The 17,105-nt window shown below is 39.5% G+C and overlaps 1 protein-coding gene across 1 annotated transcript in view; it reads right to left on the minus strand.

The window, feature by feature from the left end:
- The window catches only part of DPYD (dihydropyrimidine dehydrogenase), a 339,118-nt gene that overhangs the window by 9,832 nt on the left and 312,181 nt on the right, over positions 1-17,105 (minus strand). The window contains exon 21 of the mRNA XM_053950943.1: positions 3,521-3,664. Within this exon, the coding sequence (XP_053806918.1) occupies positions 3,521-3,664 (144 nt within the window). The remainder of the gene's footprint in view (positions 1-3,520; positions 3,665-17,105) is intronic.

The following is a 17,105-nucleotide window of genomic DNA, read 5'->3' on the forward strand; positions in this document are numbered from 1 at the left end:
GAGAAGAGAAGAGAAGAGAAGAGAAGAGAAGAGAAGAGAAGAGAAGAGAAGAGAAGAGAAGAGAAAAGAGACCATTATGGGCTATTGCAGGGGGGATTATTTCTGTGATTCATGTTTGAGTATATTATTTGGGAGAAGCAGCCTTAGAGTTCCATAAATTAGGGGAGACACATGCATAGTTCCACCTGAAATATGTAACATCTCCACATTTATGATGAAGATTGCAATATGGTCTTTTCCAGGCAGGCAAGTACAAGGTAAAACTACTCATGTTGAACACACAGATACATGCCAGGAAGGATCCAAATGTTACAAAATAGTTATGGCAAAATAGAGCTGTCCTTACTTCAATTTTCCTCACTTCCCAAGAGGCTTTTAGAGATTTATCACAGCACTGGACTAAATGTGGCTAATGCCTCCTGCAGTGCTGGCTTTTAGACAGGTACTTACACAAGCAAAAAAAGACTTGCATATATATATGTATGTGCAAAAGACCATGTAAATGTATCTGTACCAACAAGGGTGAAAAAAATTTCAAACAAAAGGAACTTAAGCTTGAGGATCTCTGTGGATATTTTTCCAGCAGGTGGAACAGCACGTCATGCCCTAGCTAAGAGAGCTATGCCAGAATGTTTGAGCTACCAAACAATCTCTACAGCAAGGCTTCTGGAATTAAAAAAAAAGGAGGAAATAAAGTAAGCAGATAAATGGTGACTGAATATTGTGGTATAGGCCCCAAAGGACAAAGAACTAAATCATTAGGAAGAAAAACACAGGATCATATAAGGAAAGAAATTAAAGCAATAAGGAGGCAACCTGAGGTAGGCAAATACATCTGTGGGATGTACAAAACTGCAACTGAAAAGAAAAGATCCAGGGCACGTACCCACATAGAGCACAATTTCTAATATTACAGACAAGTGAGAAAAGAATAAACAACTCTGCCAAATATCAAAATATGCAGTTTCAATTAATATTGAAAAATAGAGAAAATAAAGAGAAAAGCCATGGGAAAAGACATCCAAAATTAAATTAAGTTTTGGATAATCACAGAGGGGTTTTAAATTAACAAATAAATGGCAATTTGACAGCATGTAGAATTTATATAAGTGCTGGAATTTACATATCACCAACCAATTAGATTAGCCAATTAGATGGATGAGGAAATTTTGGGAAGGCATCAGGAAATTTGTAGCAACCCCCCAAAAATATAACCAGACAATGCAGGGGTCATAGCTCTTTTAAGGGAAACTATCTTCTCCTTTACGTACAAGCATGGAATCTAGAGTGCCCCCAGAGCCTCTCTTTTTCAGGATGAACAACCACAAGTCTCTCAGTCTGTCTACATAGGAAAGGTGCTCCTGCTGTTTGATCACCTTGGTCACTCTCTGAGGGCTACTCTGCTCTGTCTATTTGTCCAGGACCTTCTGTACAGCTCTGCAGGCCTCTGGGAATTTTTCCCTGATCTCCTCTTTGTTGGGGTGCATCACTCCTGAGCTTGGAAGAGGTGATTCTTGGACATTACCAGTTTACTTGGGCCTCTCTTCCCTCCAGTGCTTTATTTCATAGTCCTCTATCAGGCAGATCCCTGAAGAGGCTATATTCTCACTCCTCCCTGTGACTGAAATTGCTGTCTTTCCCCCTTTTAAAAGACATTATCCGAGAGGCGCTGCCACCGCTGTAGTGCTGTTGTTCCAGTTAATCAGCCATGATGTGGAATACGCAGTCATTCCAGTGTTAGCAACAGAAGCAGAGGGTCTGTCCTGCAGCTGGCTGCCAGTGGCTCTGTCAGGCCCTGGGGAGCTTCCAGCAGCTTCTCACAGAAGCCACCCCTGCAGCCTGACCTCTATCAAAGCTTGCCATGCAAACCCAATGCAACACCTCTGGCTGCTGGTTTTGTCATTACGGTGAGAACATTCCCTTCCAAAGAGCTGGTCAGACTGAAATACTGCCAGGAGTCAGCTTTGGCAATGCCTGTCTTCTTGTAAGAGCTTCAGGGTGAGGAAGATGAGACCCTGATTTCTGTGGCTGAGAAGCTCCTCAGACACCACTCAGAAGTATTCAATATCTGTGTAAACAAATGTTGGTGTTTGGGAGGAATTAGTTTTCCTCTTCTTCTGCAACGGGCTCTCTTTTCTTTGTTTTAATTTATCTCCTACTACTTGGATCTTTGTTTACTTTTCTACTTGGCGTTAGGCATAATAAATTATTGACCTCAATTTTTTTGGTATTTTTTTCCCTAGTCTTCATGTCTGTTTTTCCCTCTTGCTAAACTTTTCTCTTCATTCAGTTTACTTGCTTTTGAATGGTTACCAGTTTTTTGGTTTTCTGCTGTTTTCAGAAGCAAGCCATCTCATTGAAAATGCAGTTATTGGCTGTTGCTTCTTCTTTCTCTTTTTTCCCTACATCAATACTCTTCCTACAAGGAGAACAGAACCATGAAACCTCTGAGGTCAAGCAGGCTTTGAAAATGCTCATCATAGTGAGGAAAAAAGAGTAGATTGCTGTTCTTTGGAACTTTTTTTATATATATATATATATATATATATATATATATGTAAGAGAACCTCAGCACAAGAGGACAGGCCATCCCACCAGTTAGCTTGGAATACTGGATGTATCAGTAAACTGCAAAATTCTCTTGGAAATTATATGGTTTTCTGAGCTACAGCTCATGTTCTATTTTATGTTTGGCCTTGTTTTTTTCAAGAATTCTTACGCGTCTGCTCATGTAGATATCTGATATTCTTCCATATATGAAGAAGACAGTCAACAAGGTCAACAGATATAATTTTCATATTGCTTTATAAATGGTCTCCATGAGAATCCTGATTTAAAAAACAATTATTTTTCCTATTCAGACTTGATGTTTAAGTAAGCTCTAAAGTGAACACCTAGAATAATTAGCTCATGCCGTTTCATTTTATTGATATTTATTGACTACCTAAGGGAAGGGAAAAGCTTCAATGTATGGATTATGCAGTAGGTAGGGGTCACAGGTTTTATTTTTATCTTGACATTTACTCATGGTAGACAGTGGATCAGCTACTTAGACAAACATTCTCCAGCTGTAAAAGTTCAATCTCTAAACCTATGACACAGCTTTAATATGTACTGAACACCAGCCTTTGCCATCGATCCTACGTGAGGGATGGAGGCACTTAGCCCAGTGCATGTAATCAAAAGGTATCATGCAAAACAGCTCATACTGCAGCATTCAAACTGAAAGAAATTCTAAACAGTTCTGCTTTGTTCTTCAAGGCATCACCCCTGCTTGATCTGCAACTACTGTTCCATTGCCTGAATATCTTCATTCTGAAAAATGACATTAGGGAAATACCTGTACACATACATCACAAATCATTTCCCATCGATTTTGGTTAAAAGCTAGAAAGTCTGCATAAAGAGTTGTCTTTGATGTCCTCTAACAAGCTTAAAAGCAGTAATAACCAACTCAAACTGCTAGAAATGACTGTGCATGTCAACTGCCTATCACTTCTTATGCATGTATTTTTGTTACCTTGATTGCTGGAATGGGTTTCTTCGGAACAAAGTGTTTTTTCTCAGGAAGCTCAGCAGCCATGTTCTGTGCCTTCAGTTTTATCTTGTTCTCAGCTATTATCTTTTTGCGTTGCTCCAGGTAAGGCCCAAAACTGGGCAGTTTCTGAAACAAAAATCAGTAAACATGATTATGCTTAGTAAGTGGGTGTAGCAAAAAGATGAGTCTGATCCCAAGGGTGAGACCTTGAGTCCATGTTGACTACAACCTGCTTCTTACTCAGGAAGCTGAAATTGAAATCAGTAAGACTGCACCAGAGTGAGAAGTGAATAAAAATCAAATATGAACACTGGGATCTGACTTGGAAATAGATACTGAATATTAAAATATTAATATCTCACAGTAGAAAAATAGCTGAATTGCAGGTCAGAATCCAACAGTCTATTTCCCCATTGCATACTTGCTTATATATAAAATGTATCATGTTAAATAATTCAAATGCTAACTTTATTTCTGTTTCATTCTATACTATGTGGAAAGGTATTATAAAATTATCAGTTTACTTAGAAGGATTCCACCAGTATTTAAGATTATTTGTATCAATATCTGAATAAATCAATAGATACTTTTAAAGCTTACAAACATGTATTTGGCAGTCTGATAACAGAAGGCTTTTTTGACCTGTCAAAGTAAGGCTAACAAACACCAAATTAACTGAAACACATTATAATCTCCTAATTTTTCTCTACGTCCCACTTGCAATCTTTTCTGCAACATTTAGTCCTTGAACCCAATTAAGCAAACTCCAGAGGAAGATTTCACTGAATTGCAAAACTCATGTCTCACCCAAGAACACAAAACAGCTGGATCAGATTTCCTAAAACACTCATCTTCCTGAACAAAAAAAAATCCTTTTGCTTACCTGGAAAAGATATGGACAACTGTATTGTGCCACGATCACAGATTTAGGTGAGCACAAACTAGGAGAAAAATTGACTTTTGCTTGATGCAATATACTATGTCCTTCCTCCCCTGAAACTAGTTCCTTATTCTGCAGAAGTATTTTATCCACCTAACTCAAGCCTGTTCAGAAACTACAGCAGTACTGCAGAAAGCAGCAGGTAGTAACAGGGGATACATAGCCTGAGCAGCTGCTGGCATTAATTCACGCTAATAATACAACCTCAAAGAGCATATCGAACAAGATACAGTACTGCTGTGCTTATCAATTTTTTAAGAGGGAATTTCAATGTGAATTTTAAACCCCAGATTATTTAAAAATTTACAAATTATTATTTTTTAAAATGAAGTAAATCCAGAAGAGGTTACCCTGCTTTTCTGCTAATCCTTAGGAGAAAAATTCCTCAATGATCTCTGTCAGTCACAATACCCAACCTTGGCACCTCAGGCTTCTTCCTATGACAAACAGAAGCTTCCTTGGCTGGTGGGTTTTGGGTACTCTGAGCATATAGCCAGAGGGTGACGTCCTTGAAATTGCTCCCCTGCTTCCAAGATTTGGTTTGTGGTCTCAACACATTTTTAATAGCAAGTCAGCTCCAGCCTCGCCACGTCCAGGAGCTCTCCAGAGGTGCCTCCTGCAGGCTGGGACTGAACCCTGCTCTGGGTCACAGCCACAGTCTGGGCAGCAGCAAGGCAGGACTGGGGGGGCTGCAGATCCCCTGTGTTCCCAAGGTACAGGTAGTCTGAGTTTGCCCGCTGGCAGAGTGCTCTTATTTTGTCTGTTCAATGGGAACTTTGCTCCTGCATGTCATGTTCAAGGCTTCCTTGCAGGCATCAGACTTTCCTTTCTGTGCAGTTGCTGGACATGAAATGTTCTAGGACATCTTAAAATCAGGCTTTGAGAATTCCAGCAAACAGCAATGAGGTGGTGGCCTTACATACTGAAGTCAAATAAGGCAGCAAAAGCAGAATTATTTTAAATAGCAAAATGGGTAGAAGGAAGAATTTGTCTAATTCCAATCGAATCAATGGGCTCTAAAGCACACACACATAAACTCAATTCTCTATATGACTTTTAGAAAACCTAAAACTTTTTGCAGAATTCTAAAAATTACAAATTTTGATAAAAAGTGTTCTTGTAAGTCTCCTAGGCTGAATCAATTAGAAATATATTTTTGGCTATGAATAAGTAGTAGCTGTGTCACTGAGGAACTATTTCCTCTCCATAATTTATGTGCTGATGCCAACAACTTTGGTTTGAGAGGGCAGGAGTCCTGATGACAAAGCGTTTTTGGATTCTTTCCTGTCTGGCCAGGAATTGAATTGCTGACTTTGAGAGTAGGTAGCAAAGCTAATTTTGCTGAGGTTTTAACTGAAGTAGTAGAGAGAGGAGACAGTTGTTCACGGCTTGACTGATTGAAGATCATCTTTGGGAACAACAGCCAGATCTTTGCAGAATAAGTCCTTTACTTTTCTCTTCTCTTAATATATGCTTAAAATCTCTACAGACAGAAGCACTAAGAATATTGAAATTAAATAGGTGATCTAAAGAAAAGTGTGGAAAAAGAATCTATTCTTGTGAATAGGTGAAAAGTGAATTACAAAGGTCAATTAATTTTCATAGTTGTGAGATGGAAGTATTTAGATTTTTATATCTAACATAGCTGCTAGCTGGAATGTACAGCGGGCATTTTGAGAAGTGTGCAGTGCCTTCATTTCCATAATTCAGATGTTTTGTAATGACATGCATGCAGGTAAATTAAACCATATAATCCATGTATTTAAAAAATAAATTGTGATTAATCTACAAAACTGTCCTCCAACCTTCATATTTGCTGTGCACTGCTGTTTTTCAATCAAGAATTTGGATTAATGGAATTTAAAATAATTAAGGAAACATGTACGTCTTGGTCAAGGCTTGGGCACACACAATGAGCTTCCAGTGACTTCTCAGAAGGTGACTGTGTGCCCTTACAAATGGCCTGGTTATTTTGTGTTTGGGGTCTAGTAGTTCACAAGCAGCCAGGCCAAATTTCATTAAACAATACTGAAAACCAGCAATCTTTTCTATAGCAATAAATAATACATGAAAATGTAGCCTCAGGAGCTTAGGAAGGACTTATTGATGGTTCCCCTTATGAGTAATGCTCAGGCATATGGAATGTTGAGGAGACTGCTTATTGTTCACAGCTGTGGTTTCAAACATTTTGCAGTCAAAGGCCATATGAAATGGCAAAAAATATTTTAATGAAGTGTGTTACTGGATATAGCACAGGTGGAAAAATGTTGAAATAACTGCAGAAGAGATGGATATTGAAGACATTTTAAATTTAAATTGCCTCAAATCATTGTAGGGGACAAATTCCTAAGCACATGGGGGATTTAACAACAAAATTCCCAATGAAAGCACAAGCACAGAGCTTGGTGTGTTTAACTCTTGTTTCCTTTTGAAATCTTTATACAGCAATTTTATTTTTTTAATTTCCAGATATTCTAGTGTCACTAAACTCCCCATACACTGGTATCGTTGTCAGACCAACATCTGCCTAGAAAAAACAATTAATATGAATATGTGGAGCATAGCAAGTGCTTAGAAGATTGCAACAAACAGAGTAATTAGATAATTCTTGTCTACTTATATATCTGTATCAGTGATGTCTGTAGCTGCATTATTTGTATCCATCTGTCTCTATATAGACATAATTCAATGTGTTTCTGTGTTCTAACATCAAGAATGGAGTCTAAATAAATACATTAAGTGGAATTATTTCATTCTTTATAATTGCATTATCACAAAACTTTAAGCTCGAAATATTTTGCTGGAGTATTTTACAGAAAGAAAACAAAAATCCAAATCCTCCCCCCACCTCTGCTTCCAAAAGCTGCCTTTTAACTGATGAACTGTATAAATCTTCAGCAACATTGTGATTTTTGTTTCAGTACTTTCTCCAGGGATTCATCATTGATGAATTTATTCTTACCAAAAACCTAAATCCTGCTCATTTAAAGATAACAGTATCTTCCACTAAACCTGTCTCTATTCAGATATAAAAAGGCATTACCCTGCCAATAGAGAACTGACAACTTAATGAATCAACAATGAAACCTTAAGCCAGAGAGCTTTAAGGTGAGTAAGTCTGTTTTGATTATAATTTATTCACAGATCAATCTAAAGGTAATTGAGCATATTATGAACTAAAAAAGGTGCTTGTTTCCTAATGGCTAAAAGTGGAGAGAATCCTTCACTTCAGATTGCTGCAGTTTTTATGGGCACACCAGCAAGCAGCCTAAGCAGCAGAACAGGCTGGTGAACGGGGCAGTGCAATGGGCATCAGGTGACCCAGACTTCATTTCTAACTTGGAAACTGATCTGATCCTTACTCTGGGAAAATCCATGTATGTCTCCGTGATGTCGTCATGGGCTGCTTATGTGGGACCCGTCTGCTCCTAAGAGGCTGGATGCCATCTACCGTTAGAAGACACAGATGTCAGCTGGCACAGTGCATGGGGTTTGCATGGCAAGGTTTTGGCAGTGCTGGGCTACAGGGAGAGGCTTCTTCTGTGTCTGACTGAGCCAAGGGCAGCTGGCTCCAAGAGGGACCTGCCACTGGCCAGGGCTGAGCCCATCAGGAATGGTGGGAGTGCCTCTGGGATAACATGAATACGTCACTAGCAAAAGGAATATGAGGGAAAATGAGGGGCTGCTACTTTATCGAAAATGAACCTTGCAAGGGGTTGCAGAGGTGGCTGAGATACTGCACACCTTCTTTGCAGTCTTTGCTTCCAAATCCAGCCCTCAGGAATCCTTGACCCAGGAAAGCAGGGAGAACGTCTGGAGAAAGAAAGACTTCTCCTTAGCAGAGGAGGATTGAGTTAGAGACCATTTAGTCAAATTTGACATCCACAAGTCCATGGACTCTGATGGGATGCACCCACAAGTAGTGAGGAACTGCCAGAGATCATCGCTCGATCATCTTTCAAAGATCATGGCAGTCAGGAGAGATGCCTGGGAACTGGGAGAAAGCAAATGTCACACCAGTCTTCAAAAAGGACAAGGAGCACATGGGGAACAACCAGCTGGTCAGCCTCACCTCAAACCCTGGAAAGGCCATGGAATGGCTGATGCTGGATGCCATCTCTAGACAAAGGGAAGACAAGAAGGTCATCAGGACTAGTCAGCATGGATTCATCAAAGGAAAATCATGATTAACCCACCTGACTGCCATGGCCCAGCAGCCTTTTATTATATTTTCTGTCCTCTGTCCAGTTGAGGAGAGGGGTGAAAGAGCAGATTTGGTGGGCACTTAACATCCAGCCAGGGTCAGCTCACCATGCAGAATTAAGTGTCATCATAAACCAAAAATTAGCAACAGCCTCCTGCAGTACTCAGTGGATTTGAAGTGTATGCTAATGAGATGGCAGCAAAAAGAACACTGTAACACAGTAATTTTAACTAAAGGATTATCAGGGGACAGTGGTCAAAAGGTAAAGGAAGAACTTGCATAAGTAATTCTAGGGATCACCGGCTAATGGACATTTTGGATAGCAGTATCATTTAATGATGAGGCAACATATTTAAAAAATACTGTTTCTCTCAGGTATGAATTTCCCACATTGAATGTAATTATTCCTTTTATACTTGAGTTTTGTCTCCAGACTAAGGTCTGAAGGCGTGTGTGCATTCATTTTTCAGTACCTCCTCTCCTTTGCACTTTCAGCATGTAAACAATTTTAAGTGACAAAATGTCCCTCATAAATCTGGAAATGAAACTGAAGCCAAATTGTCTTATTTCACATACTTTCTGGTTTTGAACTGTGGAAGTCTCTACTTGCACATAGCAAAAATAGGTGAAAACAAGAATAGAGACTGAAAAATATCTGACAAACTGAACTACTTAAAGAGAGTACAAATTGCACTGCTGAAATATTCTCTACTGGTTGCAGTAAAGATGCACCAAACAAAGGTCCACATATTTAATAGCAATGTAAACAGATGGATAATTGTCACAGCAAAACTTTGCCACATAGTAGTAAGCACTAGTGTGTTTTAGAAATCAAACAAGAGGTGACTCTTCTCTATGTCTTGTTTTTCGGAATAGATCTTTCTCTGAAATCTTTTAATCAACAGCTTTCCCTCAGAGGACAGAATAAAGGAGCAGAAAATACAGATTTTCTTAATGATTGGAAAGAAAAAGGTGATCAATGACCTTGGCAGAATCACAGAATGGTTGAGATTGGAAAGGATGTCTTGAGGTCAGTCCAGTCCAACTCCCTGAGCAGAGCAGCATCAGCTACAGCAGGTTCCACCAGTTTGTCTGTGGGAGGCAGTGTTGAAAGCCTTGCTAAAGGTAATACCAACTGCCCTCTAATCTACCAAGCCAGTCATTTTCCCCTCCATAAATCTGTGCTGACTGCTGCTTTCCGATGAAGAACAGCTGATCTGTGGTTGGTTTTACTATCCTCCCCAAATGCCACTTTCTTCTGTAAATGAGCAGAAAAACCAGGCTTCATCCCTTTGCTGCCTTGGTAGGACCACATCTGGGAAGGTTTCTCATTGGCTTCAAGAACTGGGGAGACAAACAGCAAGGCAGGTAAAATCTAAGAGTGAAACACCTGGGGAGGCTACACAGCCAAGCAACTACCTCAGACACAGTTAAAGGTGTGAAGATTGCAGACATGAATTAATAGCTTTGAGGAGGGTAAAACAGGTGAATCTCTGAATGTGGGAGCATGGTATGGAAAGCCAATCAGATAAGGGAAACATTAACATTTAGGTGAGGTAGACAGTTGCCCTGCCCAGGAGCTACAAGAATTTAAATCAGGTTTGTATAGGTAATTTCATATGTCCAGAGTACAAAGGTTTTGGTAATGTTTAACCTCCATTTGTTCATGGAAAACTTCTATTTGTGGTGTATAAAGTTTTCCAGAAAAAGGAGTTTCAATTTTAATCTTTTTCCCTCCATTTGATTCTGAATACTTATTTATTTTTTCTAAAGTCTGATGTGCTCAAAATGGCTGCATATAACTGAATCCTTATTACATACTGCATGTATATGTAATACTTGCACATACATACTTTACACTATGCTACAATTTCCAAGCAGTGGTCTGCCTCCATCCTCTTGCAACTTTACAACAATAACAGCAACAAAAAGATTACTATAAAGTTTCCTGAAACAGTGTCTGCTTTCTTCCTTGTTCTCAAAGAATACAATGAAACATGACTCCAACATTTCCAGAGAGAAAGAAAACACAAGGTCCCAGTAACAAGAGCAGCACCAGAAACAACAACAAAATCTTGTCACAATGTCAAGGTAGCTTGTGTTCCTTCTGGGAAAATTAAAAAAAAAAACCCAAAACCCCAACAATAACAACAACAGCTGAATTCTGTTCCTCTGAAGGTGGCAAATAACACACATTTTCATATTCATAGATATATGGAGAGAATATTTTGCACAAGCTTTCCCCACAGGTAAACTGCTTAACTAATGAAAGAAATGGAGAAAGTGAAGCTGTAAATTCTTACTCTGCTAGACATTTTTTCAGGCATTCAAAGCTAAATCCTCTTATATAGCTGCTTTTCTCAGTGTCAGTCCCATACACTGCTGTGGTCAGAGCTGGCACTAGGGTTCATGTCAACACCTCCAGCAGAGAATCCTGCAAGATCTTCCCCACAGCACATGGGCAGAAGAGTGTCATGCAGAGGATGGGATACTTCACTCTGTCAAGTTTCCACCTGATAGAGAGTTTCTTGGGCCAACATTAGTTGTTGCAGCCCCTGGAGCTGCTGTGGTTAATTAGCAAGAAGCCACATGGACTTTGTCCCTTGTGTTAAAGGGTTCTCATGGCTCTGTTTCTTAGAGCTGAGACATTTCTGGCATCAGTGCCTTTAATGATGTGGGAATACCATCAAAATAAAGGACAGAAAACAACAATTATTCAGAAAAAATGAACTCTGCCTTTCAGTTCTTTTCATTTTTTTTCTTGGAACTTTTATTTGTTTGGTAAACAGCACTGTCTCAATAATCTGCAATTACTGCCCATATACTTGTTCTGTAACCTCTGCTGCCCACAGCATGTGCATATACCATTGCATTTAGTTACTGAACTGTTCTGCCTGCTCTTTAAACCATGATTATTTAAAGTGGGTGAGCTAACCCCCAGCCCTTCAGTAACTCTGAGTCTAAACGGAACAATAATGTGTTCTAGGAAAACACATTGCAGTGACCTCACCATGAGATATACAGTGCCATGCTTGAATGTGCAGGTAGAAATATTATTTAAAATAACAATTATTTCTCTTTTTGAATTTTTCTAACACTGCCACAAATTTTTCTTCTAGCTCCAAATCACAAACTGTTCTTCATGTTCTAATTCAAATGTTTGGTTTATATACACCAAGTGAGAGAAAAGATTTTAGGATAATAGGCTTACTATAGTGCAGCAACAACTTACATTCTACAAATGTACTGAAGAAATGAAATATTCATCAATAAAACATAAAAGAGTTAATATCTGAAGCAAGCTTAGACATTTACAATCAAAAGCCAGGGTGACATAGATGATAAGGAAAATGTTACCTTCTGGGGTAAGAAAAGAAGATACTGATACACATTACTGTGCTACTTCATGAACATCTGGCAGTCTGTCACTTAATAGACAACAACATCTTCTCTAAACAGAAGAGACTTGAATTCATCAGGGATTCCTGTAGTACAGTATGTGCTTAACTTAAGTACCTGCTTTCTGTGATTTCCATAGATTACCATATTCATGACACTGTGGAGTGAAAGCATTCTTCTCACTCTCTAACCAGAACATGGAAAAGAAATTAAAACATTGGCAGGCACTTTGTCTCCAGTTTGTTGGACACGTGAGGAAAGGACTTTCCACCCATTTATGCAGATGAAATTCTGTCAGCTAAGCAGCAGCATAAAGAAGATGTCAGCAGAATGGCTATTAACAAATATCTGTCAGGCGAGCAAATATAACTGTATTCAAATGTGTTTAGGAAACAGGAATCAGTATCAGTTGAGCCTTAGTGTTGGAAAAAACTTCGTTCAAGCAAGATTTTTTACTTTTACTGATACCTAAGTAAAAATAATCAGTGCAGTATTCACATTTTCATGTGTATCTATGTACCATTTATAGATACATCTATACATTCAGTTTATGCACGTATATGAATGCTGTAAATCACCTGATCACATGGAAAATGCCATTGCTAGATACTTTTACTCACCTTCTCCAAGCTGGCTGGTAGCTGAGCTGTTGAGATCATTGCTAAAATCACGTTTGTTTGGATTTGACCATTTTCTTCTGGGGCTATATGTACTGATGGGACTAAGTCCAGCAGTCCTAGAACTCTGTGTTTTCTAGGCCCTTTAAAAGAAGCCTCAGAGATACCAGCTAGACTATTAAAAGGGAAGAATAAATCTTTTCTTACAACTATGAGAAAGCATGGATATCCTTCCTGCTTATAGTGGTTACTGACTGGCCTCAATCACAGATACTGCTGACCCAGCAAGGTGAGCAGTAAAGCACTGTTTGAGAACTCTGAGGGCCAAAGAAGCTCCATATAAGGTGCCTAAATGATCCATTTGAATCTGTTCAAGAGGTCCTCGAGCAACTCAACCACAGAGCCCACCAATTTACCCCTGTGGCCAGGAGGAGATGAAAAGAGCAGTATCTGCATCTGCCTTAGCTCTTCTACACTCCAATCCAACATCCCCTGGTGGAAATACAGCTCCAGACCCTGGAGTACTTATTGATAGCCTATGTGTGCACCAGGGCCATAGAAAACATTCACAGTTCAGTCAGTACTGCCCACCAAATTCATGCTCTCAGGGGAATGGGAGACTAAACAGAGAGGGCAACCAGCAACCTCCTCTTCCAGACTGTTGAAGAAATTGAGATTCTGAAAGCCACTCTGCAAGGCTTTCAATACATTCAGTAAAATAACTACTGCTTCCCCTGTGTGCAAAGAAAGTGCATTTCCACCATTGCTGTATGTGTTTCATCTGCAAATTTGCCTGTCAAGTACTTTCTGCTAGCAATCAAACCTTCCAAAAGAGGTAAGAGCATACACTTTTCCCATCTGCTGGATCCTTTGCAGATTTCTGTTTTGTTTTGATTTTTGTTTATCCTGTCTTCTTGTTTTGATCTATTTTTTTTTTTTTTTTTTGCATGGAAACTCCAGACTTATTACCAAATGTCTATACTGTAAACAGCATATAATTTCAATATATCTAGAAATAAACTCCACTTTTCCCTGGTAGACTACACACTGCATAACTATACATATATTATTGAACTAATAGATTACTTAAATGCAAATCACTGCTAATAATTCATATCTAAGCCTTCTTCCACTTCAGATTCATTGTAATCCATCTCTTATGGCAGATGAACTACAACACTTATCCTCCTCCTGCACAGACTACAATACTTTCCCTCATTCATCTCTCACACATGTAATCCTTCCATCTCTGCTTCACACAATCCTAATTTAAATGTAAAGTATTCAGTGCAGACAAAAGAGCTCTACTCAACTCTTGCAGTTATGACCAAGGAGCCTACTGCTGCCTTTTAGTCTTCATATTCAATAACACAATGCCTTTCATCATCACCTCAATATCCTAAACTCACTAAATCTCATGCTAAGAGTCATAATACAAATAGTTCTAGCATTAATAGCAAGTACTTCCACCCTCAATAGTCAAAACTCCCACTTAAGCTGGTGAGAGGAAGGATGAGACAATGCTGAATAATCTCCTACGAAGAGTTTGGATATTCTGGTTTGATTAAGGCCTTTGAGCAGTTTTGAAATGTGACAAAGCAACACGTAACAAATGACATTAAAAAAAGAATATAATGAGATGAAAAAATTGGAATGGTGCACTAAAGGAAAGTGATAATAATTTTTATAATTTCAAGCTATTAAAACTTTTAAACAGATCTGAAAAGAAATAAGTAATTGCTAAACACTTTAAAATTAATATTACATCAAACTTATGAATCAAATATAAATAATACATTACAAAAGAGAGCTTCACTAAACTGATATAACTGCTTCTTATATCACCATCAAGCAGTGAGGAGACACCAACATGTAGGTACTAAAGTAACAGACAATATATAAAAACCAAATGTATAAAATCAGAAAAGTCCTCATTAGAGTCCAAGTCTCCCACAGTGCCTCTCTTGCATATTTATCTGTCTTTTTAACAGCTAAAGTATCTAAAGTATCATTATATTCTGAATATGGCATTACAATGGTCATATATTCTAAAATGCTAATTTGATTAGATTTTCACTCTAGTCAATCAGAGGAAGAATTTGATTTTTAAAAATCTAACATGCAAATCATTAGAAATACAGATTACAGGCATACATCACTGTACTTTAAAAAACTATCTTGTTTTAAATTACTGTAATAGCTTTAAAATGAGTTCTGATCATCTTGGTACTGCAAGACTTCACTGATTTGTATGCACAGTTAGGCTCGTGAATATATGCATTCAGCTTGGCCTCTGCTATTAAGTAGAACCACAATCACATATTGCTTGAACAGGCCATTCCCTTTTTCACTGCTCATGTGCTCCTTGCAGATAAACAAAGGTGATACATAAACTTTACCTATCACTTTGCACTGTGTACTCACTGTGGCTATCCTGCAGGTCGAACGGGCTGACGTGGCACAAGAAACCCTATAAATGCAAAGGAGCTCCTGCTGATCCTGCAAAGCTTCTCCGTGTGGCTCAGTGCGCAGGGACTTACCCTGACTGAGGCTGAGCCCCCGTGCAGTGACTGGGGCAAGCAGAGCCATGGCCCACGGGCTGCCCACAGCCAACCCACCCTTCTTGGGCGTGCACACCTGACATCATCCCTGGAGCTGCACAGCTCCCATGAAAAGTGAAACCCACCACACACTGGACAGATCTTTTGTGCTGCTTGAATAAGCTGTCCTGTCTCCAGCCATTCTGCACTCAGTTCCAGATAACAACCACAGAATGACCTCTTCCCATGGGAGTGATCCTGCAAGCCCTACAGAGCATTGCTACTCAAAATTATCTGCCATATTTAAAAATCTCATCCTCATTTACATTTTGGAAAAAAATTATTTCTATTTCTTCACATAATTCAACTTGTTAAAATTATGCCAGGTATTTATAGTGATTCAATCTACAGCTCAGAAACAAATCATCTGTGGCCATTTTGACCATTAAGACAGAGAGGGAAACAAAATTTTCTACTTAGTGCAGCTTCTCTACATTAATGCTGTCTACAACAGCAGTGCTGCTCTAAAGGTCACAGATGACATAATTTATGTTATTATAGATAATCCATGTCATCTGTCTGCCTGACTCTTTTTCTCCATATTTTTTAGAGGTGCTGTGTATTTCAATGGCTAAAGCTCCTAGGAGAGCTTCAGTCTGAGCAGCTTACAAAGGCAGGGGCAGGCACCACACAGGAGAGAATTGCTGCTTCTCCTCAGGAAGGCTGGGCCATTTCTTGCCTCCAGAGAACATGCATGAGCCTAAGTCTGTTCCCAAACATCCGGTCCTTCTGGTGCAGAGCACTCCAACAAGCCTTGACACCACTGCAGGGCAAACTGCAATTTGCTGCAAGGCGATGGCAGCGGTAGCAGTGATGAGAAGTGGACGAGATTTTTTGTTCCCAGGTTATTTGTACAAATGAACGAGTGCAGGCTCCAAATGCAGTTTGGTAGTGGGACTTCCAGGGTGCTGCACCCTGACTGCACCATCTGCAGCAACTGTTCAGTTGTCCTGATTTTGCGGACAGCAGCCTGGGTAAGAACTCAGGGGTGTACATCTCAATCCCTTCCAGATGCTGAGCAAGGCGAGTCACTGCAGGCTGTGGTCACTGAGGGAGTGCTAGTTCTGGCTTTATAAAACCCTTTCTAATAATTGATGGCCACTTTGTAGTCATACCTTTCTTGCCCTTAGGACATAAGGATCGATGTTTTCACTTGCACACGTGACTCCAGTGTATGTCAGCTGGACTGCTCCTACACTGCTGGTGATGTACAAGCCTCCTTGGAGGGGCTGTGCCCCGTGTGTGCCTCATGCCCCTGCCCTGCCCTGCCTTGTGCAATGCAATGGCCTCAGCATTTACATGCTCAAGTGCTGCACCGTGGGGTATTTTGTACAGCTCTTTATGCAGGAGAAGAGTCCAGCAAATTACAGCAGTTGTATTCATAGCATGCTTTTGTTTAGTAATCACCTCAGGAGACTGTACAGATCTGAAAAGTGTGGAAAGGTATTGTGAGATGGTTTATGAATCCCACTAATCTTCAAACTGACATTTTCAGGTGTGGGTCTACCCTGCATGGTTTTTACTTTTTAGGAGCTAGGTAATAGCCTTTAGGAGGTCAGCAATTATCCCGGTGCTCCAGGAGTCAAATGCAATTTCATCTCATTTTATTTCACTTTAGATTTATTGCCTTGGTCATTTCAAGCAGATAGATGAGAATGTAATCATGATCAGCCACAGCTTTTGCTGTTCTGTTTCTGCACCTATACAGCTATGGCAGTGATCCCAGCCAGCTCCATTAGTTCTTGCTGATACTGTTGGCATTCTTCAACCACAGTTTTGATATCAAATTGCATTTTCTTCTGCTGGT

The sequence above is a fragment of the Vidua chalybeata genome, chromosome 9, assembly GCF_026979565.1.
Source record: "Vidua chalybeata isolate OUT-0048 chromosome 9, bVidCha1 merged haplotype, whole genome shotgun sequence".
NCBI lineage: Eukaryota > Metazoa > Chordata > Aves > Passeriformes > Viduidae > Vidua > Vidua chalybeata.